The sequence below is a fragment of the Rhipicephalus microplus genome, chromosome 5, assembly GCF_043290135.1.
Source record: "Rhipicephalus microplus isolate Deutch F79 chromosome 5, USDA_Rmic, whole genome shotgun sequence".
Taxonomy (NCBI): domain Eukaryota; kingdom Metazoa; phylum Arthropoda; class Arachnida; order Ixodida; family Ixodidae; genus Rhipicephalus; species Rhipicephalus microplus.
This window is the reverse complement of record NC_134704.1, coordinates 208,022,772-208,047,838: the sequence shown is the minus strand read 5'-3', so window position 1 is coordinate 208,047,838 and position 25,067 is coordinate 208,022,772. Positions and strand designations below refer to the sequence as shown.

General features: G+C 44.3%; 1 protein-coding gene across 6 annotated transcripts in view; it reads right to left on the bottom strand.

Moving 5' to 3' along the window:
• Positions 1-25,067, bottom strand: part of Takl2 (Tak1-like 2) — a 387,007-nt gene that overhangs the window by 79,706 nt on the left and 282,234 nt on the right. For 5 of the 6 annotated variants that reach the window (XR_012895575.1, XM_075896427.1, XM_075896428.1 and 2 more), the window contains 2 exons: positions 11,407-11,468; positions 3,731-3,846 (listed from right to left, as the gene is read on the bottom strand). Coding sequence is in view for 5 of the 6 variants with exons in the window: in XM_075896427.1 (XP_075752542.1) it covers positions 3,731-3,846; positions 11,407-11,468 (178 nt within the window). In the remaining variant the exon portion in view is untranslated. The remainder of the gene's footprint in view (positions 1-3,730; positions 3,847-11,406; positions 11,469-25,067) is intronic. The other variant, XM_075896431.1, reaches the window with a different exon arrangement.

Genomic DNA, 25,067 nt, shown 5'->3' with positions numbered 1-25,067 from the left:
CTCACTTTTAAATTTGGAAGTCGGGTCCATTGAAAGTTCTTTGTAGAAGTTTGTGTCTGATAGTTGTCGCTCCCCTTCCTTTAAGTTGTCCGACGTGTTTCGAATTACTATGCAGCCCCCTTTATCAGCAGGTTTGATGGTCATTTCAGCGTTTTTTTCGGAGTTCATCGTGTACCCTTCATTCTGACTTTGATAGGTTGTTTCGAGATGGCCGATTTTTTTATACGCTCTGATGATATCTGTTTGAACTGCTGATATATACATATCGAGGTGTTTGTCCCTCTGCTCACCAGGACACCATGATTTGTCACCACCAATCAATCTATTCTCGTCCGTACAGTCCTTCCGATCATGAAAGTATACACGGAGACGCAGATTACAATCTAACCGCACCAAGTCTTCTTATTTACATTACATTGGTTCAAATAACTTCCCCTATACATTCCTTGGCATTATTGTCTGTCAGATATCATTAATATTGTGTCAAAACACGAAAAAATGAGCCCTTATGTATACACTTCTTTCCTTTATTCATTAATGACGGTCTCATACTGGCAGACTTGGTACCGTTAGGTTGTATACGAGGGACTATTGGTCAGCTGCCAGCTCGTAATAAATTCACATGCTACGTGACACCACACAGGCTCATAAAAAAGCGTTCCACACTCACCGCCATGGCTACAGATAGCGCTGACTGACACTCCCACGTTTAAATTCACATATAAATTCAATAAAGTGACCGGGGGATAGTCGCCGTGATAGCTCAGTGGTAGAGCATCTAAGGCGTTATTTGAAGGTCGTAGGTTTGATTCCTGCTCACAGCAAGTTATTTTTTCACCCACTTTTCTTTCTTCTTATTTACATTACATTGGTTCTAATAACTTCCGCTATACATTCCTTGGCATTATTGTTTGTTAGATCTCACATATATAGATATGTATATATATATATATATATATATATATATATATATATATATATATATATATATACCGTATTTACTCCCATAATCCTCACACTGGCATAATTCTTGCACCCCCCCCCCCCCATCGGCCAACAAAAATACGATTTATTTTTTCCTTGAGTAATTATCGCACTCCCGAAAACTGCCGCAATATTGTCGTCTGCTCTTTTCAGCCACTGATAATAATAGTGCGCGTCATCTGGCGCCAACTCTTAAGCATCAAGCGTACTATTACTGCACAAAGATTCAATCTAATAAAAGCAAGCCAAAGAAGCAAGTGCGTGTTGCGGCATGTTTTGTATGTTGTGTCGGTTATCTTGTCACGTTATGGTGAGATACTAAAGCTACACGGCCGCTTTCAAGTTGAAAGTGATAGATCATGCACTAAATCACAATAACAGGGCCGCCAGTAGGCTTTTCGGAGTCTACGAGTTTTGTGTTCACTACTGGTGACGGTAGCTAAAAGCCACCAAGAAGCGTTGGGGCTGCCGTGTGCCTAAAACTGTGATTGACCGTAAACTTTATTTCTTCAGAAGGAAACTGCGGATGCGGACGATTCTATTAAATAGCCATCAGCCCAATACTGACGTCCTACGCTTACCTTTTGAGGCCTCCTGTTGCGCGGCGAATGCTACCACTACGCCCGCAACACCCACAAGCTTTGCGTATGGTATTCTAATTCTTGACAATTTGCTTGCACTTTTAGTGTCTCAAATAAATCTTGCCTTGTCTTGAACCAGTGCTTTTAATGTTGAGGTAAGTTTTAATTAGTACTTCTCAAAGCTTGCTGTTAGTTGCTGGTGTGAGAATCCCTATTTGTGGCCATTTCGTTTTCTTTTTTGCACTGTACGTTTTCGTGGAAAGTTTTTCTCACGTAATTCTCGCATTCCCCAGCTTTGCATCGGTTTTCCGTCAAAAAACCGGAATGCCTAATGGAAGAGTACGCTGACAGTTTTTCAGACCTGCCTGGAAAGACGGAGCTCGTAGAGTGTTCACTACGTCTTAACTCCGAAAAACCAGTGCACACTCCTCAGTACCCCTTACCGCTTGCCTTGCAAAAACAAGGTACAAAATGAAGGGCAAGATATGCTAAAGTTGGATACCATTGGGAAGTCCAAGTCACTGTACCATGCACCCATTGTAGTGGTGAAAAAACCAGACAAGACGCTTCGGCTCTGCATTGACTTCAGGCAGCTAAAGAAAATACTCATCCCCAATTGTGAGCCGATACTGCGCATTGATGTCGTGCTTAACATGTAAAAAAAAAAGATGACCCTTAATCGCTAAAACTCACAATGTGCTGTGCACACCCTATTCCCCGCTCTCCTCTCTCTAGAATAGTTGTGAACAACTTTCTTGAAATAGGGGGTAGTGTGATGATATGTGGATGAGCGGGTTCGGATGAACCCGCTCATCACAACAGTGCGCCGTGCGGTGGCGACTCGGTGATGACCTGTGCGACTTTTTGAATTTGTGCACTGTTCGAGGGTGAATCGTGTATGTGCCGTGCGGTGGTGAAGAGGACGGCAATCTGGTGCTCGTGTGGCTCGAGAAAGCATGGCCGTGCGAGAGCTGTGCGCGAGCATCGGAAAGTTCTGGGGCTGTCTTCTTCGCTGGGCATCCGGTCCATGGGCCTACATCCTGGTGCCTCGGCGTAATGAAAGCACTCCCGCCTGTTCCACCACGAGAGGAAGATCGAGCCAGGGATCGGGTACGAGGCCGGGCCAAGCCTAGCCGTTTTGTACCAACGGTCACACTGAGGGTTCAGCCACGACCTAGCGGGGCCTAGTACGTCTTCGCGGAGCAGTTCCAGTGAGCCGGAACTCCGAGATCAACGGCCGCGCCTCTACGTGACCACGTCACTCACCGAGCTACATCATCGGACACTCGACAACTTCGACTCGGGGACATCGTCTGCTACTTCGTCGTCGACTCTGAACTGTATATTCATCTTTTGACTCCCGCACGTAGCGGACAGGATATGGGCTCTTTAACTGTGTTTGTCAACTCTTTTATGTCGTACACATGTGTACATATGTTTTACATGTGCTTGTTCACCTGTGTGCTGCGTCGTTATTTCTGGGGTGTTTCTGAACCCAGATATAACATCACAGTAACAACCGCCAGCTAAATTGCTCCAGCTGCTGCCCCGAGGAAGCCACTGCCACTCGTTTCTTCATCCCTTCTGTCCCCACCCCGTCGAGCTGCAGCACCGGCAACTGCTACTTCGGCTGACACGCGCTCTCCCATAGAAAGCCGGTTGACGCAGCAGACCGTACCATGCTCTTTTTTTTTCAATTAGCAGCCGTGACACTCCCACAATACAAAACGAAAACTGTGGAATTTGCTATAAAACTGATAACATATTTTAAATCAGCACAAGAGCCTATGCATAAGCAAAAGTTTCCTTGCCCCAGGCTACGGATTAAAAAGCTTTTTTTTTTAGTAGCATCTCTCGAACAACTGCCAACGAGGAGCCCAAGTGTCCATTGATGGGTACAGATAATAGTAATCAGAGGATGATGGCGGTGAGCAAGTTATGCTCCTTGTTGCGCACTGAGCCTCCAGTGCAAGGCAACCACCGAGGTGCATGGTTCACATTACACAAGGAAAAGCTGCCTTGCGCATAAACTAGTGCACTGTGTAACATGCCGAGTTAGCAAAAAGAGATTGTTTGCACCATGCTATGTAGCTTGAATCATGAAGAAGAGTAGTAATAAACGATTGATGACTGCGACTGCTGGCCACCAGCCTACACAGACTCACCTTCGCTGGTTGAGCAGGCAGATCTCAGACTGCAGCTTGAAGTACCACTGTGCCAGGCAGCGGTGATCGTCAAATATGTGCACTGACTCCTGGCAGCTGGGCACTGGGCTCAGGGGCTGCAAAGGGGAGCAGCGTTTTCTTCTTTTCTCACAATTAAACGTGGCCGCATGCTAATCAATTAATCAATCAGCTCTTTTTTTCGGACAAGAGTATGTCTCGGTTAATTGATTGATGTGTGGGGTTCAACGTCCCAAAACCACCATATGATTATGAGAGACGTCGTAGTGGAGGACTCCGGAAATTTCGACCACCTGGGGTTCTTCCACGTGCACCCAAATCAGAGCACACGGGCCTACAACATTTCTGCCTCGATTCGGAAATGCAGCCGCCGCAGCTGGGATTCGATCCCACGACAAGTGTATGTCTCGGGTACGGGGGTAAAAGGCAGATTTGCTCTGCCAGACGAGACCCCAGCACTTGAATGCACCACTCAGAGCATGGTCAAAGAGATACAATATAAGACACCAATAATACATGCCTAACATTTTTTTATACACAGTGAATGAAGTGCATACTTGTACAGCAAGAAATAAAGAGTCGTAACACTACAAGTAACGAAAACATGGAAACATGCGACTGCTACATACACAGCTTATCAATTTTGAGGATTGATAAGTTGGCTCGGATTCTGTCGCTCACAACCACACTTCTACATTGCCCACTGGCAGTACGAGCAGACTGTCGTCACGAAGCCCTTTTTTTTTTTTCATTACGAGAGTTGTTTACCAATATTCGTAGAGCGGGATTTGCACGTCCGAAAAACATGGCTTCACTTCCGGGAGCAGTTGTCGCCCTCCTCTAATTTATTAAGTGACCACGATAGGCTCTGTAGCTAGTAAGCTTTGAACCGATGCTTCTATTTGCTTTAGGTTCATGTCATTAAGCTTTGACAACACAGTATTTGTGCTGATTCGGTGCTGCTTTTGAGCTACACTCAAATAATCGATTCTGTAGCGGCTTAGCACATAGCGATGGGTGCTTTTCAAATCTAGGAGGGAATGCATTATGCATTTGTTAGTTTCGTCGTATTTTGACAGCCGCTACCACTTGTCCAGACGCCAGCTCAAGGACACCTTTGGTTTTACACTACCTTTTTCAAATACCGGGCTGGCTAGGATGCTTTGTTCACTGTTGAAACCATGCCTGGCAGCGACGTGGATGACATCCGCACTTATATCCTGATAAATGCGTAGTAGAATGCAAGCAGCTTTAAGCGTCTTGTAGCAGACGCAGGTGACGGGGAGAGCCGAAAACAGACGAAGAGGCTCGCTGATGCCCAAAACGCTGTTCCGCGAAGGCAAAGGCCGCAATCAAAAAAATCTACGGGATGACTTTGGAGTCGGTTCCTCTAGGGAATGAAAGAAACTCCTATGATGTGCAAGCTGCCCATTAGCAGCACTAGCCGCTTTATGCTATTAATAGATGACAGGGTGTGGAAAGATACATTTAGATGTGCTTGCCCTCTTGATTGGTCCAGAACGACTGTAACTTCCACTGCTGCATAAAACTCATGAAACGGTACACCCTACCAGCGGCTCAGAAGGGATACACCCTACCACTGGCAAAAGCAGGGCAGTCTCATTGCCATTACTATCGAGCAATGGGGGCCTCCATGTCTAGCGAACGGCAGGAGTATAGTGAACTAGAAGAGATGTAGTAGCATGACTGGCGGGGCGCACCCGGTTTACCGGCGCCCCTTTACGCTCTGGATGGCCGCTAAGGTAGGGGGCGACGCTGCTGCTCCTTTTCACCCCTTCCAGGAGACTCATTTGCCCCATTCTAGTCATCGAGCTCTTCGACACACACAAGAATCTCGGTCTCTGCTGGTACCACCGGTCTCTCCGACACTGAGCCACAAGGTGCAAACATCCCTATTTGTGGCCGGGAAATGCTAGCTGGGATCACTGAGAGCGGCGTGTGATCCCCCTCCTCATACCAGCTGCCTTTTCATGGTAACAGACAAGCTATCCGGAACCAAATTCCTTATAGGCATGAGTGCAGAAATCAGCGTTGTGTCCCCGACTAAGGCTGGTCGTTTAAAGTCACCTGGGCAGTTGCTTCGTGCTGCCAATGCCTCTGCAATAGCGACATATGAGCTACGATCTTTCACCCTTGACTTTGGCCTTTGCCGCATTTTCCGGTGGGTTTTCGTCATCACAGACGTCGTTCAGGTGATCATCCGTTCAGACTTTCTCTCATACTTTGAATTGGACGTCAGCGGGAGGCGGCGCCGCCTCATCGATGGTCAGACTAGTCTCTCCAGCCCTGGAGTCCTGTCCGACATTGCTCCTATGGCCATTCGCATGCTGATACTTCCCTCACCGTTCGAAACAATCTTGGCGAGTTTTCGGAAATTAACCAAACCATGCAATTTCACTCAGCCGCCTAAACATGCAATGACACACTACATTGTCACGCATGGTCCACCAGTAGCCGCTCGACCACAGTGCCTGTTTGGAGAGCGCCTAGCGATCGCCGAACGGGAGTTTGACCACATGCTGCAGCTTGGCATTATATGCCTGTCATCAAGCGCTTGGGCTTCTCCGCTGCATTTAGTGCCAAAGCGTGATCCCAGTGACTGGCATCCTCGTGGAGACTATTGAGCATTGAACGACAGGACTGTCAACAACAGCTATCCTCTACCTCATATCCAGGGTTTCACATCATGCCTGGACAGTTGCATCATTTTGTGGACCTCGTTAAGGCATACTACCAGATTCTCGTCGAGCCCGCCGACATACCTAAGACCGCCATCATGATGCTGTTTCGTTTGTTTGAATGTGTGCGAATGCCTTTTGGACTGCGCAATTTGGCGCAAACCTTCCAGCGGTTCATTCCTGAGGTCACCCGAGGACTTGTCAATTTTTTCTGGCACTTCATACAACAATACACAGAACTGTTTTGACCACTCAGCGACCTTCTTCATTCAACTGCCAGCCCGTCCTCTGCCATTTTTTGGTTGTAAGAAGCCCAGGCTGTCTTTAATGCCGCCAAGCAAGCAGTCACAAACGCTGTGTTTCTTATTCATCCTCGCAACAACGCCCCTACTCAGTTGATGATAGATGCATTCAGCGTGGCCGTTGAAGCCATCTTGCAGCAGTGCATCAACTCCGAGTAGAGAACCCTGTCTTTCTACTCTCGGAAGCTACTTTCTGCTGACACTCGCTACAGTGTCTTCGACCGGGCATTACTATCCATCTACTCAGCAATACAGCACTTTCCCCATTTTATGGAAAGATGCTCGTTTTACGTGCTCAGCAATCATAAGCCACTGGCGCATGTTTTTTGCACCAACTCATCCAAGTATGTGCCCCGTGAAATCCCCCCATCTTGCGTATATTTCAGAATTTACGACTGACGTCTGTCACATGAAAGGCATTGACAACACCGCTGCGGATGCCCTTTCTTGTATAGTCGCGGTTGACTCTCCATCTCCAGCTATCGACTGGGCTTCATCCTTTGCTGCACAGCAGAATGATAAAAAGCTCACTACTTTTCGGGAGAGCCTCGTTCCCTACGACTACGCCTGGTGCCACATCTATTATCATCTGAGCCATCGTGGTGCGGTGTGTCAGCTGCAATACCCCGCCCTTTCATTCCCGCTTCATTATGTCGCACCGTTTTCCACTCCTTTCACGACGTCTGTCACCCCAGCATTCGGGACACTAAGCGTCTTCTCACACAGTGCTATGTCTGGCCTGGAATCAACGGTGATGTGCATGCTTTGACGCAAATGTGTTTACCCTGCCAGATGAAAAAGGTCTCCTGTCAAACGAAGATGCCTCCCCAAACTTTCCTTCTACCCTGCCATCGTTTTGACCATGTACATCTAGATATTGTGGGCCTTCTACCAGTGTCTCAATGATACCGTTATATACTCAAGATAGGTGATCGTTTCGCACGCTGGCCAGAGGCTGTTCTCATTCAAGATATGACCATTGCCCGCGCCTTCATTTCTATGCGGTAGTCTCGTTTTAGCTGTCCTGGCACTGTGACAACACACCGTGGACATCGATTAGAGTCCGCGCTGTTCACTTGCCTTAACCGCATCTTGGAAGCCAGACATTGCCATACCACTGTGTATGATCCGTGTGCCAATGACATGATGAAACGCCTTCACTGCCAACTGAAGACCGCCCTGACCGCCCGCCCGCCTTATGCAATAAAGCCATTTGGATCGATGCCTTGACACTGGTGCTTCTAGGTTTACGGACTGTCATCCCAGCAGATCTGCAGTGTTCAGCAGCAGAGCTGGTGTATGGAAGTTCTCTGTGGCTCCCTGGAGACTTCTACATATCAGCGCAGCTACCGAACTAGCCACGAGAATTCCTATGTCTTCTGGACTGTGTTCAAAACCTCAGGCCCAACCCCTCTCTGACCTTCCTATCATAAGGCAATGTTTGTCCACCCTGATCTGGCAACTTTAACAAACGATTTCGTGTGCCCCAACATGGTCAGACCACCTTTAACAAGCCAGCTTACGACCGACCATTTTGCGTCCTTAACTGCACACAAAAAACTGCCCCTCTTTTACAAAAGGACCGTGAAAACACAGTCAACTTGGACTGACTTAAGCCGGCGCACCTGAAGACCACCATAAAAATCGTCTCATCTACGCTTGGCCTCCCATTGGACTACCCAAAAATGTCAGACATCAACTTGCAGTCTACACAGGGGGCGCTGAAGCACCCTCATTTGGACGGGTGCAAAACGGGGAGTGGGTGACCGCAAACAAAAAAAATACTGTATTTACTCACGTAATCCTCATACTCGCATAATTCTCGCACCCCCCACATCACCCAACAAGGATACGATTTCTTTTATTCCTTGAGTATTTATCGAACCTCCGAAAACTGCCGCAATAATGTCGTCTGCTCGTTCCAGCCACTGGTGATGATAGTACGTGCCATCTCTAAAGCATCAAGCGTACTATTGCACGAAGATTCAATCTAATCCAAATCTAATACAAGCCAAGCCAAAGTGGCCAGTGCGCGTTGCGGTGTGTTTTGTATGTTGTGTCGGTAATCTTGGCACGTTATGGGGCGATACTGAAGCTACACGGCTGCTTAAAGTTGCAAGTGATAGATCATGCACTAAATAACAACAACAGGGCCGCCAGTAGGCCCTTCAGAGTCTACGAGTTTTGTGTTCGCTGCTGGTGACGGCAGCTGAAAGCCACCAAGACGCGTTAGGCCTGCCGTGTGCCTAAAACTGGGATTGATGGTAAACTTTATTTCTTCAGAAGGAAACTGCGGACGATTCTGTTAAATAGCCATCAGCCCAATACTGACTTCCTACGCTTACCTTTTGAGGGCTCCTGTTGAGCAACCAACACTACCACTACGCCCACAACGCGCACAAGCTTTGCGTATGGTATTCTAATTCTTGACTATTTGCTTCCACTTTTTGTGTCTCAAATAAATCTTGCCTTGTGTTGAACCTCTGCTTTTATTGTTGAGGTAAGTTTTCATTAGTACTTCTTAAGCCTTGCTCTTAGTTGCTGGTGTGAGAATCCCGATTTGCGGCCACTTCGTTTTCTTTTTCGCTCTGTACGTTTTCGTAGAAAGCTTTTCCCGCGTAATTCTCGCACGCCCCAACTTTGCATCGGTTTACCGGCAAAAAAAGTGCGAGGATTATGCGAGTAAATACGATAAAGATGCCATTTGGTAATGACACCTAAAGCAAAAGCGCGCATTCTCTGCACGTGGCGGTCGTCGCTCAGGCGTTTCTTTCATTCACTCCTGCGATGTAAGCCTACAAGTGCATCAAATCAAAATGTTTAAGGAACAGTTTATATCCGAGCCTAGAATTGCAGCGGTAAAATTTTGTTGGAGCAAAATGGCCGAAGAAAAAGAGTTCGTTGTGATGAGAATGCCTATGAAATTACTCGAATGAATTGCTGACGAGAAACCGAGAATTTTCGTTGTAGCAAAAATTTCGTTGAAGAGGCATTCATTATAGTGGGGTTCGATTGTATTTTCATTAACAATATTTACCACATTTCCTCTTTAATACTGCAATCTGAATATTATCTTAACATAGCAAAAATGAATGCTCCAAAATCTGTTACAGTCGAATCTCGATAATTCGAACTCGAAGGGGCACGAAAATTTGTTCGAATTAAAAGAAGTTCGTATTAATGAAAGCTAAATAAAGGGAGGGCTTTCCATGCAGTGGTGCATGTGCATTGAGCTAACACACGAGGGGGAAGTTTAAGAAGACTTACATTTATTCACTAATCACAGGACATCCGTTAATAATTGGAGTAATCGGTGATGCGCGTCTACACACTTTTGCCTTGCAATGAGTCAATAAATTTCGCACGCAGCTTGCAAAGCATGTCTACTTCGGCTTCAGCATTCTCCTGGCAAGAGAAGTTGCGAGCGAAAAACGTCCAGCGCCGACACTTCCTAAGATAACGGCAACAACGACTGCTGCGTAGCAGAGCCTCCTGCTCTCCGCTACGCATCCGCAGCATGGCCAGCACGTATGGAGAAAGGAGGAGCGTCGCCACGTGGAGAGAAGCCGATCCGTATTTCAGAAAAAACCAACACTCCACGGCCACGTTTTTTTTTTTTGCTCTTTTTGTGCACGTTCTTGAAAGGAGAAGGGTTACGTGGCAGAGAAGGGAAAGGGGGAAGCGTGGCACTGGCGCGTGAGAGCCCCACCCTCCCCTCAAGGCGCAGAGCCGTGCTCCCGCAAAGGGCCAGGGCTGCAGGAGATGGTGCCTTTTTCCTTTCCTTCAACCACACAGATTCAACCCAGCAACGGCTTTCTCTTTTTTTTTTATCTCTCTTTCGTCGCGCGCAGCATTGTAAAAGAGAGGGTCTTTACGTGGCAGGGACGGCGAAGGGAGAAGCGTGACTCGGGCGTGTCGCAGATCGGCATTTGCGAGAGAGCAAACATTGCACCGCAGGCTTTTCTTTCCTTTTCATTTCCTTCGCGGGCAGCGTTGAGGTGTCCCAAGTGCCACGACGGGATCGGGCGGGGTGCTGAGAGCATTTTCGGAGTGTGGTATGTTCGAATTAACCGTCGGAAGTGCTCGGCATTCAAATTACCAGGCGTTTTCGCCCATTGGAATACACATAGCTTTGACGGGACCTCATCGTGAGTTCGAATTAACCAGAAGTTTGAATTAAGCATGTTCAAAATAATGAGATTCGACTGTATAATTTTAGAGTTCTTTTTGATGCAAACTACGTAGCATCAGCAGGTATGTGCCACATGCTTCCAATTGCAAATGTGGCTTAGACGCAGATAGGCTTTCCACTATGTTTGCATTATTGTCAGCTCTGTAACTGTTTGAATCTGATGCCATTATCGCACCAACCATGTTGTAATCACAGCATAACATTTAGTCGATATGCACAACATTATGCAAATTCTAGAACATTGAGCCAAATCATAGGAAACAAGAGCTGGTAGGAGCCCTGTTAATTGGGTTAATCTTACAGCAATCATTTGCAGCTATGGGAAATTCTGAATCTCTAAAAACATGACCACTGTAGGTGACACAAAACAAAAAAGAAGAAGTTATGGCAGATTGAAGTGCGCCAACATTCCTGCAGAGGCAAGAGTGAACACACGACATGTCTTCCCACAAAGTCCAGGCTGACCTGCAAGGCTGGCTCAATGAGCAGGTGAGCATTGAGGCCCAAGTCCACCTCCTGGGGACAGTCTGCAACAGGCAACAAGGGCTCATCAATTTCCACAACTGGCAAATGTGCATCAGCACAATAGTAAGCTACGCTAATGCACTGCCACAAGACACAAAGGTGCTCTACAGTCTGTCTAACTAAATACACATTCAAACCTTTTTATAACAAAAGTGCATCTTACACAAGAATAGGTTCATTATAATTGACAATTTGTGGTAAAGCTTCATTTTCAACACTATATCTATTGCTAAACTATTTTTCATTTACTTCGTTATAACCTGTACTTGGTTATATACGGTTTAGTTATATGCAGGTCTGAGTGTATACTGTATTTACTCGCATACTAGGTGCACATTCAGTTTGGTCGTGTGAATCAGGTTTTCTTTTATTTCTGCACACAATAGTCACGTGAATCAAGTATTTGTATTCTTTTGCATAATAGGCGCACCCCGAACTTGGCCACGATCAGAAGTGCTGTACAGTGTTTGCACGGTTGCAATTCAATGCCCTCTTACATAACTGAAGCGAGAAAAAAAAAACTGCAGCTCTGATTGAGGAAGAAGGGCGGCTGCCTGGGCATTGGAGTAACCTTTGCACCAGAGCCGGCGTGGCTCCGTTCACGTGCACTCCAGTTGAAACAAGTGATCATCACCTCATCCAATACAGTACGCTCCTTTTAAGACGATCTCGAAGGGGCAATGATCATTTGTTCATCTTATCAAGAGTTTGTCTTATCAGAAGTGCTCCCAAAAAGCAAATGCTAACATGCAAAGTACGCCCAAATATGTTGCTTGAAAACAGTGAATGAAGTATACTTAATATGCGGAGGAAAAGAAAAAAAAGCATTTATTTGGCTCAGCTTGATGAAAAAAACCATGTTTTCAAGTAGAGTATTTACACTATTCTAGCATCATCATCATCATCAGCCTGACTATGCCCACTGCAAGGCAAAAGCCTCTCCCATGATCCACGAATGATTCACCAATCAATTATTCGGATTCTGTCTCATGCTTTCTGCTACTACGTTATACCTGCAAACTTTTTAATCTCATCGGCCCTGCTAACTTTTTGGCTACCCTTCGTGCGTTTGCCATCTCTGGGAATTCAAACGGTTACCCTTAATGACCAGCGGTTGTCCTGCCTATGTGCCCCCCTCATGCCCAATTTTTCTTCTTGATTTCAACTATGATATCCTTAACCCTAGTTTTTTTCTCTCACCCACTCTGCTCTCTAATTGTCTCTTAAGGTTACACCTATCATTTTCCTCTTCATTGCCCACTGCGTCATCCTCAATTTAAGCTGAACCTTCTTTGTAAACCTCCAGGTTTCTGCGCCGTAGGTAAGTACTGGCAAGATGCAGCTGTTATATACCTTCCTTTTGAGACTTAGTCGCAGAATGCTATTCATGATTTAAGAGTGCTTGCCGAATGTGCTCCACCCCAATCTTATTCTTCAAGTTATTTCAATCTTGTGGTTCAACTCTGTGGTTATTACCTGTCCTAAATAGATGTAGTCTTTTACAACTTCTAGTGCACTATTACCTATCTCGCAGCGCTGTTCTCTCCTGAAGTTGTTGCACATTACGTTCGTTTTCTTCAGTATATTGTTAACACCTACTTTTCTGCTTTCCGCGTACGGTTCTGTAATCATGACCTGTATTTCATCCCCTGAGTTACTCATAAAGGTAATGTCATCAGCGAATCGCAATTCACTAAGATACTCTCCATTCTCTTAGTCCTAACTCTTTCCAATCTAGGGTCTTGAAAACCTCCAACAAACAAGCGGTGAATAGCATTGGAAAGATCGTGTCTGCCTGCCTTACACCCATCTTTATTGGGATTATGTCACTTTCTTCATGGAGAACTATGGTGGCTGTGGAGCCACTGTAGATTTCTTCCAGTATGTTTATGTAGGGTTCGTCGATGCCCTGATTTCGTAGTGCCTGCATTACTGCTGATGTATCGACTGAGTCAAACGCCTTCTCTTAACCTATGAAAGCTATATATAGGGGTTGGTTGTATTCCACGCATTTCACTGTTACCTGATCAATAGTATGAGTATGGTCTATTGTAGAGTAGCCTGTACGAAATTCTGCTTGGTTTTTTGGTTGATTGAATTCCTATGTCGCCTTGATTCTTAGCTATGATTTTTGTAAATAGTTTGTAGAGAACAAACAGTAAGCCGAGTCGCCTGTAATTTTTCAAGTCCTTAACGTCTACTTTCTTATAGATTAAGGTGATGTTGGTGTTCTTTCAAGATTCTGGTACCCTTCCCGTGAAGAGACACTTCGTTTTCTCCACCATCTTTAAGGAGGTCTATCGTTACCTTATCCTCACTAGCGGCTTTGCCTCTCTGCATTCCTTCTAGGGCGTTCTTTACTTTCCCTGTCATTACTGGTTGGATGTCGAATTCCTCTGGACTATTATTGTTTCTCCCGATATCATCTTGCTTGTTTTGGCTTCTGTACAGCTTCTCTGTAAAACTCCTCTGCCACTCAAATGAGTACTTAATTTCACGAGTTCATATTGAATATGCTTATGAATAAATTGCTACCACATTTTAACAATAAAAATGTTGCACGATTCTATTTTGATGATTAGAAAAAGATGAAATGAAAGAGACAAGCACAATTTTTTTTTTCAAATAATAAAAACTTTATTTTTCTGGCCATTCACCTTCTGAGAGGCTGTTTTACTACCTCCGCTGCATACCACTACCTTGGCAAAACCAAAATATGCCAAGTTGCTTATAGCCTCGAGCATACAAAGACCCAACGCAGCTATATTTAGTGCAAAAAATTACATTCCTTTGCCGTGCACCTTCATAATGAAAATAGCACATCACAATTTGCTGTATTTGCATGACAAGCAGATACAACATGCACAGACCTTATTCAGAATAACATAAACTAACCACAACATGTACTCAGGCAATAACGATGCATCTGACTTCTCTGAAGGGAGTGTTAGTGCCGCATATGTGGTTTCCGTTTCATGTAATTATAATGTGCAGAGAATTTGTTCTTATTTTGCCTTTCATTTGTTTTTTTTTTCAGCCCCCCCCCCCCCCCCCTTCTTTAGCCAAGCTTTGGAGTTCTTCTGTTCTCTACAGTACTACTGTTGGGGAACTTAAGAATGCAAGGAGGATACCAAAAGACAAACACTTTTTGTTGCTTTCTTTGCTAATAAAGCTGGCCCTTTATCCACCTACAGGGTAGGGGTGGGGGAGATACCAGCTTCATCCACTGACCTTTCTTTCCCACTTCTCTTGCTTTCTCCCTTCACATTTCAATTTGCTTGCGATTCGCTTTGAGTCTTTGCACCAGGAAGTTTTTTTTTACCATATTGATTTATCTTGTTTATCTGAATGCCCCCATCAAGACTATGTTTGTTGCGCAGAATTGCTGTCCTTGTTGGTCGCTGCGAGAGTTCGTCTTAACAGAAGAGGCCTATTACGTAGTTTGTCTTAAGCAAACAAACTTTTGTGCATTGAGTTCATGGGAAACCAAACAAACACTCCTGTGTTGTTCGTCTAAACAAAGTTCATCTTAACGGAAGCTTACTATAGTGCACTTTGCATTTCCTGTCAAGAAAAGCGTTGTCGTTACAGTATTTTGATACCTCTTCCGCAAATTTAAAAGCTCTTTGGATTCCCAATGCGAGCTTTTGCCTTTGTTGCCACTATGCAGAGGTGCACAAACTCAGTAGACTATTGTCGCCGTTGATATCCCAGTCGCGAACCTAAACATCGTATCACGCGCTCTATTCTTGAATCAGTGCTTTAGTACTATCTTTTTATTGCCAGATATTTACGATATGTAGCATGCCGCGTAACTTTCCTCGGCAACACAGAGTAAGCCTCATTGGCATTTGTTGCTTTTCGGTAAATGTTGCAGTTGATCAAAGTTGCGTTTTTTAACGCATCAACGCAAGAATACCCTCAGGGCCCTACGGGCCCTGAGGGTATTCTAATAAATAAATAAACTCTTCTCGGTGGCTCTACTATAAAAAAAGGGGGCATGGATGGCATTTGTAACACTTGAATGGTGGTTCAAGATTTATTTACAATGTCCTTGAATATGGGATTCGAGGTCGTGAAATGAACATTCACTACCGATCAGCGCACAAAGTTTTGGTTGTGATAATGCGCATAATCTAGGCGGCCCGAAACAGGATCGGTGAATTCCTATGATGGAGGTTTCTTTTTGTAGTTTTTTTTTTCCACATTTCTTTTTCCACGCCTTGATTATCGGACACGCAAGACTGCAATGCTGAACACGTTTTGTGCTAGTGTAGACTTTGAAGAACGTTGTTTCAGCTGTAGTGCAGATATTGACACTTAAGCGACATACAATATCAGCAGTCTACGCTGTAGTTGGAAATAAAATATTCGGAAATGGTACCCCGTGTAATAGGCGCACACCAAACTTGGTGCCAGATTCCCTGGAAAAAAAAATGTGCGCCTGTTGTGCGAGTAAATACAGTATGCTTATTCTTACACAGAAAATAAGGGAACCTAGTTACTCAACTAAGTTGTCACGAATGCATGACCCACTATTTGTCCACAAGTTTTGGCGTTTCACTAATCTGCTGGTTGCCACTTCTCGTACTCCTTCTGATGTGCTAATGAATGCAATGCCTGTTTCTTTGACAGTTACAACTGCATGAGGTTCCTGCTGTAGGAAACGTGTTAAGCAAGACGGAAAACTGGATGTAAAACTGGATGTTTTTTTTTTTTGCCACAAATCGTACCTAACACACCGTGCTTTTGTGTCCTTTCCTTACACTGGACTAGTTGGTGAAGATTCATTATGGCTAACAGAACGAAACACCCAGACACAGTACAGTGCTCACTTCTAAGTGAATTTTTATCGAAAAAACGTACACAACATATGAGCAGAACACCTCGTGACTGATCCGGCCCCTTCATTCCATCAAAATTATATGAAGTGCATCAAAGTTTTGTCACGTGAACGCGATGCCGCCAAAAATATATCTTGTACGTGGACGCGATGCCGCCAAAAATATATCTAACTCAAAAGGGATCACGAAATAGTTCGATATATCGATAATTTGAAATACAAAACATGCCTATTGAAGACCTAAATTAAAGCATTTCAGGCCTCAAAAATCTTTACAAGTGCCAACATAATTATTCTATCACAGTATAATAAAAAACAAGGTGTGAACTGCAAATTAGTACAATTTATTTCACATGAAAATAGTTCGTAAGCTTGTCTTGCTTCTTGCATGCCGTCAAGTTTCAGTCATCCTGATTATCATTGAAGCTTTTCAAATAAGCGAATTCAGCTCCTTGGCCACAACAGCGTTGATTGACACAGAACGCCGATGAAAGCATTGAAGCGCACCAAAAGGTTGGTTAGCGGCGGCAGCAAAGGCGTTGGCCAGGGGCGTAGCCAGAAATATTTTTCGGGAAAGGTTCACACAACCGGATTGGTGGGGGGGGGGGGGGGGGGCAAGAATCAGCTTTTTTCTGTGATGTCACTATCAGGGGTAGTTTGACCAGATTATGTACATGTACTAGTAAATCAAAGTTATTAGACTCTCCCTCCCCATTTTCCCATGGTATGCTTGTGAAGAGAGTAAATAAAAGTAAAGTGAACGACATGTGATTGATTGATTGGTACATGGGGTTTAAAATCCCATAAACTACCATATATGATTATGAAAGACGCGGTAGTGGAGGGCTCCGAAAATTTCAGCCACCTGGGGTTCTTTATTATGATCACATGGGTCTACAGCATTTTCGCCTGCATCGAAAAAGCCTGTGGGTCAGCAGCTGAGTACCTTAGCCACTAGACCCCGGTGGCTGGTGCAAACGACAGGTAGAGTGACCGTTTAAAGCAACTGCTACTCATTGCACCATTCAATGGACTAGTATTCGAAAATGCATCATTACGATGACTCGCCCGATCGGAGAAGACATTGTTAATCGTTGATCTCTGTTTAACATAGATGGCATAGTCCTCATTGTGGTGAAGTGCATTTCACAAGACAAAGACCGCTCTGCTTACAACGAGAAATGAGACGTATATGCAGCATGTTTTTGTACATTCATTATTACACATCGGTTTTGCTCACTTTGCTTAGCGAATCATTTCTTACTGTTGATGTTTGTGAGTGCATGCATATGGGAATGATTTTTATGCCAAGTTGTTAGGCTCTATATGCCAAGCAGCCCTGACGGTGATAGCTTTTAGTCAACATTTTGTACTTCACTGCACGCATCGAAGCATGCTTGCAATACGCATTAGGTAATTTTTCGTAAGTTATGTTGCACGTTGGCAAAACGATTTCACACGCGTTATTTTTCGGGCACACTTTCTCGCAACCTTGGCTGACATTACAGTTGCTGTATGACTTTTTATAGCAGTGAAGTACTCCAATCGTAGAAGTTTTATTGAGCAATCTGCAAGGGCAAAGTAATCATTGTTGAAAAATGTTCCCTTGGTCTGAATTAAAAATGCACCTAAACCGAATCGAAATGCACTATACCTACTCACAAAGTTATAGCTTGTTCGCTACGTATGAAACGACAGCATTGCGGCAAGGTGTCTTCCGTTGTTCGCAAACGTGCAGCCATCATTTCCTTTTATGTCAACAGATTCAGAACTGTACATATTACTTCACCGTGCAGCCTTGATATGCCATGTATACTGTTCTAACTATAGTACATGCCTTCATGTTTGCAGCAGTGTTGGCGGCGCGAACAGGAGCAGCCTCATAACGCACAAAATCTCAAGTAATTGGTTCACTACTGACGACAGAATGAACACTGGTCTTTTTCAGAGCATAGTGCACCATAATCAATTCCTCTGAACGCGCGAACTCCGACGAGAGGTGCCAGCGCATGCAACACAAGTTTACTTACGCTGTACTGTGCACCATCCCTGCCTGTCGATTGTCTGTTTCAGACATTCTGATGCGAGGTGTTGGAACTTCACTGCTCGCATAAACATCTTGGCGTACATTCACGTTTTTAGCATGGCATCACAATGCAAGAGAACCCACCAGCCTTCTGTAAGAGCGCAATCACAAACGCGAGATCTTTTGCGCGCAGAGTAAGATACTGGGGAGAGCGCCGCTTAAACGGCACCTGAAATTGCGGAGGAAATTTATACGGGCGAATCTTTCCGCCAGGGAAAAAATGAGAGCTAGTGTTTAAGGCGGAGTATTATCAGTCGACATGTATCATCACTTAAGTTATTGTTTCTTGCATTCAGTGTCACTGACCGAACTTTGCTCAGTGCGTTGCTTTTTAGGAGTGCGAAGCCAGCCCCTTGAAATATGCTGCTTACTCGTAATGGTGGGTTGTTCCGTGTTTTGTGTCAATCAGCACCTTTCTGTGAGACTCGATGGCTGCGCCAAAACGCCTTTAGGTAACACTTGATGATTATTTCTTGAAAGGTGACGCTTGCATCAGTGCACACTCAACAACTGGCAAAAAGGCTACAGCAGCCGAAGAAACGGTTCCCAGCTGTAGTTCTGCACTGCCTGAACAAGACTAGGTTGCAAAAAGAACTTCCAAAAGCTGATCCGAGCATGATGCATGCACGAAAACCGCGATTCCTGGCAACAACATTGCTATTTAAGCGTTTAACGGGCCAATACACCAGAAGTTACAGGACGACGAGAATAGGCGACGTTTGCTAATAACGCCATACAGGCACTACACTTTTTTCCACAGGCACTGCACTTTTTCCTTGGTTAGTAAGTGCTAACCAAAGTTCCAACCTCTCTGGCTAGAAATGTTTGCCATGGCTGGTGTATTCCAAATATCAGGAGGGAGCTCTCTGCAAGACATGTGTGCTTCTTGGAAAAGAAAGTTCAAACAAGGGGACTCACCAAGTTTTTGGTGGCTTGGGCCTCTTTCACTTCACGTGTTGGAACAACGCGCTCAAAAATTTAAGAAGCCACCACGATTGTGACTACCACAAGACTGCTGCTCTATATGCATGTCGATCTTCGTGTCAACTGAAAAAGACAATTATCACTTTTCCTGTACGTCATGTCTCTTTGCTGTGTGAAACATTGCTTGCATAGACTTTGTTTCATTTCTTGTGAAAAATTATGGTTACTGTGTATATTGTCCTTAATTTTACATGATAATATGTCCACCCTTATTTCTTCATTCTGTGCATTTCTTGTTGTGTGTTTTGTCTCTAGTCGCAGAAATTGCTCGGTGTGCCCTTGTAGTCATGTCATCGTAAAGGGACGAACATATGAAGCGAATTATTATATATATATTTAATTTGTTGTAAATTTTTTCTGTATTACGTTCCTTATTCTAGCACTGTTTGCTACACTGCTGAACAATAAATCTTGGGCTGACTACAGCGGCCCAGAGTGCATTTGTTAGTACGCTGCTTTAGGTTTGTGACCACCAGGTCGCGGGACTGAATCTCGTCTGCGACGGCTGCATTTTCGATGGAGGCCAAAATTCTGCAGGCCCTTGTGCGCAGGTTTGGGTGCACGTTAAAGAATCCCATGTGGTCGAAATTTCCAGAACCCTTGACTACAGCGTCTCTCATAATCATATGGTGGTTTTGGGATGTTAAAGCCCAAATATCAATGAATCAATGGAATTTCTGGCTACCATATTTTTATTTATCAGATTAACTAACGTGATGAGTAGATTAGTAGGCCTTTCTAAGGTTGTGATTGGCCTGCACATTTGCCTGTATTACACCTTCGTCATTAGACACTTCTGTGTGCCTTCAGCCGTTAGAGCATAGTAAAGACATGTATCAATATATTGTACGCTCGTATACAGTCGACTCCCGTTAATACGAAGTTCACGGGAACCGCAAAAAACTTCGAATTAAACGAACTTCGAATTAAGCAAAAAGCACTAAAAATGGCACTTTTATTAGTTTAAAAGCGCGACAGTTTTGAGGAAAAATAGTCTGTCATCTTCTTCTGCTTGCCGAATCTGGCTGCGGCTAGCAAGTTTTGTAAGGAATACACGTGTCGAAGTGCTTCTTCGGCGTTGTGTTCTCCAACAAAAAACCGCTGCGCAAGAGCAAGACTCGCAGCTACATCGGCCGCCCTCGGTGGTGACTCATTTCCGATGTCGTCGTCATCATCGTCATTTTCAGGAATGCAGTCATGGGGCCGAACCATCTGCGCGATTTCGCTGTCCGTTAGTGGACCGCATGTTTCGACGATGCTGTCCACAGCGACATACTCGTCAAAACGGACGTCACTGAGAGCGGCGCGAAAGCTACCGTCGTCGAGCTCATTTGTTTGCACTTCCACTGGCGCACAAGGAGAAGCATCCCCCGAGTTTTCCATAAAACCACAGGCCTGGAAACAATTGGCGATGGTTTCTTCTTTCACGCGGGCCCAAGCTCGCGCTAGCATGTTGATGGCACTAAGCAGACTCACCTCGTATTGCGACGAGTTGTCCATGCACAAAAGCATGCGCTCGACGAGATGCTGCCTATACAATACCTTCACATTTTTAATTATGCCCTGGTCCATGAGCTGCAACACGGACGTCGTGTTTGCAGGCAGGTACACAAGACACACAAGGTACACAAGCTGATAAGTCGCAGAATTCACTGAGGCACCATACGGTGTTGTCAGCGGTCATGACGCACCCGAAGTCGTCCCTTGACCCAGAAGGAACGTTTACAGCGGTGCTTTACTTGACGACACTCCAAGCGCCAGTCACAATTTTGACAGCTTTGTGTGGGTCTACGTTCAGTTCAACCCCCGAATGAGAATTTATCAGGAACGAGATGAGAAGTACACAAGTCCAAGAGCGCAAGAAACAACGCTGAGTTCCCTCTATTCCCACCATAGACATTGGTCAACATGTTGGCGATATCGATGTCATTTGTAGCTTTGTAGCTGGCAGCCACCACTTTCAGCTTTGATGCGAGAAGCTAGAAAAAGCATAGTTTCCGAAACATGAATTTTGAAACCAAAGACGCTGAAAACGTCACGAGGTTGCACATCTTGTTGGCCATGCTTTTCATGCTCACATGCCACTGTGCACTAACAAGCAAAGGAATGTGAACATTACAACGAGATAGCAGAGTCACTTTGCATTCTCGTTTTGTTGTCCTGAGCAATTGGTTTTTTTGAAAAGCACTACGCCCGCGTGTTAAGACCTGCAGATTGCGCATCAAACATACCGGTGCACTCGCAAGGGCCGTGCAACGAATCCGATCAGCGCGATGGACTAACACCACTTTTTGTCACCAGAATGCAAGAAGCAATCACAACTTGTTGGAACGCAGTAAAAAAATGATCAATATTTGCTAGAAAAAATTCACTTTCTTGGCTTGAGTGTGGCACAGCGTTCTATATAGCCGAGCTTCTGCTGTGCGGGAGTTGAATATACAGGTGCACCGGTCTCATACTTATGCATGGGAAACTTAAGGAGATTTCTCAATTCTTCGATATAGCCAATAATTCAATATATCCAACTGTTCAATATAGCCAATAATTCAATATAGGATCGACTGTACCGTAAATCAAAGTTTTTTGCAAGAGTAGGGGCTCATGTCTACAGTTCATGAACTGATTTTTGCAACATCGCGGCACGTTTTCCCGGCCGCTTAGGTGGCGAAGCAAGTGAATTTCAAATAAGTTTTGCCAATTTGGGTCCCTTTGATGCCAAGTGTGAACGCGCCTTATAGCAACAGCAGCGTGAGGAAACCGCGGCACTTTACTGAGAGGCGGTGAAAGCAAGAAAGTTCAAAAGAAGATCACGGACTTTTTTCACCAAGAAGTAGTTGGCCCCAATAAAGTTTTTCTTCATCTTTAAGATCAGCCTCAGCTTGTTTTTGGTTCGTGCGAATTCGGAATGATCCCCTTCGAATTCGTACAATTGAGATTCTGCTGTATATAAAATACACCATGATTCGGTGTCATACAAATAAAGTCCCCAGCTACTGCGGATGATACGAATGTGGGACTGAATGGCTCAACACGGCTTGTCTGTGGCAGGAAGGCCCAATCACATTTGGCCTTAAAGGGAGCGAATGTGGTAAAACTCACCAAATTTTCCTCACTTCCCTACCTAAGAAGCAAGAAAACAACACCGCTAGGCTGACACGAAAAAAATCGGTCCCGGACCAATTTTTTTGCCACAAGATAGCAGATCGCCTTTTTGCTTCACGGCTTTGGCTACACCCGCCGTCTCAAACCACATGATGTAAGCAATGAGCCGCAAGTTCAACATAGTGACGAAGGCGTCGGTGGTGGCTCGCATCAACACAATCGCAAACTATTTGCGTAGCACGACGAAGCCCACGGCCTAGACAAAAACGCGTTCATTGAGAGCCTGCTTTGGATTACGATCGCTGCGAACACCGGAAGCAGGAGAAGGAGCAGGAGCAGCGAGTAGGCATGCCCTAACGTGTCTCACTTTCGCACTGCTTGCTGAATCCATCCCTGCCACTGCTGGTGCATCAGCTCATGTGGTTTCTTCTGGCGTATCTCCCGAAACAATGTTTCTAAAAGTGTAAACAGTTTCTTTTCAGTGCTTTGCATGCACAAATAGCACTCAGTATGAACTTTAATGAAAATGGGCAAAATATTTATTTTATTTATTTTATTTATAGAATACTGCAGACAAAAATCCAAGCAGGGTGAGCATACATAAAACACATTAAATAACAGAATGAAACAAGGTTGCAAAGCCTTTTTTACACAATTTCTTTGCATATAAGGCCGAGGGGTTCTGACTTTAAAAAAAAGTAACAATTGAACAATAAGGTGATAATACAATTCTAAGGAAGTCATGGAAGAATAGTATTTACACAAATTGTCAAGGGCATTGAGGAAATGCTTCGGTTAGTTTATTCCTATCATCTATTGTTTGTGGGAAGAAGGAGTACCGAAAAGTATCAGTCCTTGCAAAGATTAGCGTTAGGGAATGAGGATAGTGGTGCCGAGTGGGTCTGCTTAACAAGGGGGATACGTATGCTGCGGTGTTTAAGAATAGCCTGTGGTTTACTATGTCTGAAAAAAACTATAGCCGTCTTTTTTTTTTTTTTTCGAGTTTGTAATAGTTCTATACCAGTTGCTGTTAGTAATTCGGTGGGGGAGTCGGTTGACATAAATTTACTATATATGAATCGAACTGCTTTTCTTTGAATTCTTTTTAGGTTTTGAACGTTAATTTTTGTGTGGGGATCCCGAACTATGGAGGCGTACTCAAGTTTAGGCCTATTTAAGGAAAAGTAGGAGAGGAGTTTAACACTAGGCGGAGCAGTCTTGAGCTTGTGGCGGAGAAGGTATAATTTACGGAAAGCATCAGAGCAGATGTTATTTCTGTGCAAATTCCAGGATAAGGTACTTGTTAACGTTAAGCCTAAGTGTTTATAGGAGGCTACTTTAAGTAAAGGTGCTTCAGCTAAATTATATGTCTAGTCTAATGGGACTTTTTTGCCCTTTATGCGGAGATACACACATTTGTTTGCATTAAGAAGCATTCCCCATTGTTCACACCATTTTGATACATTGCCTCAGTTAGTATTAAGGTCACATTGGTCACTAATGCAGGTTACATCTCTAAACAAAACACAATCGTCAACAAATAGATGAATTTGTACCGGGGTGCTAATTACATCAACAATGTCATTAATGTAGACCAGAAACAGAAAGGGGCCTAGTACGCTCCCCTGCGGAATGCCAGAAGTCACCGGAAGGCAGCCCGATTGTTTTTCTGCTATTTGAACATATTGGTTGCGATTGAGTAAATAAGCTGAGATCCAGGAGATAAATAATTTTGGTATGCCAACTAACTGAAGCTTTATAATTAGTTTATCGTGTGGAACTGTGTCGTATGCTTTACTGTAGTCTAAGAATATTATATCACCGTTAGCATCAAGACAAGCTGCAAAGGTATAAACAATAGTAACCAATTGTGTTGTAGTAGAAAATCTTTTTCGAAACCCATGTTGATGATTTGTTAAAACTGAGCGTTCTTCTAAGAATTCATTTAACTTATGAGCTATTATGTGTTCGATAAACTTACAGCATGATGATGTTAAGGAGATCGGTCGATAATTTTGTTGTACTAGACGGTCACCTTTTTTGAATATAGAAACAATTCGTGCCGACTTCCAGTCATCTGGCAATTTCGCTGACAACAGAGAGACGCGAAAAATGACGACTAAGTATTTTGCACCAGACTCTGCAAAGCGACGCAGAAATATGTTGGGGATATTGTCGGGACCGCAAGGAGTCTTAGTCTTTGAGTTCAACAACATAGTAACGACACCAGAATAAGAAATAATGTTTACATTTGCAGCATTGTCCGCATTTATGACAGATGGGTTAAACACTAGGAGTAGAAAATACACCATGAAAATACTCATTGAGGTGTTGAGCAATGACAGCCTGATCAGATACCATTGAACCATTGACAAAAACTAGTGATAAGGGTTTCTTTTTTTCGCTAATATAGTTCCAGAACTTCTTTGGATCATTCTTCATGAAGTTTGCAAGTGACGTACTGAAGTAGTATTCCTTCGAGGTGTGTACTGCATGTGCAAGCTTATCTAGAGTGTCAGCTATAACTTTGGGGTCAGCATGCTTTTTCTTTAATATTTTAACTTTACGCCTCAGATGAATGATGGT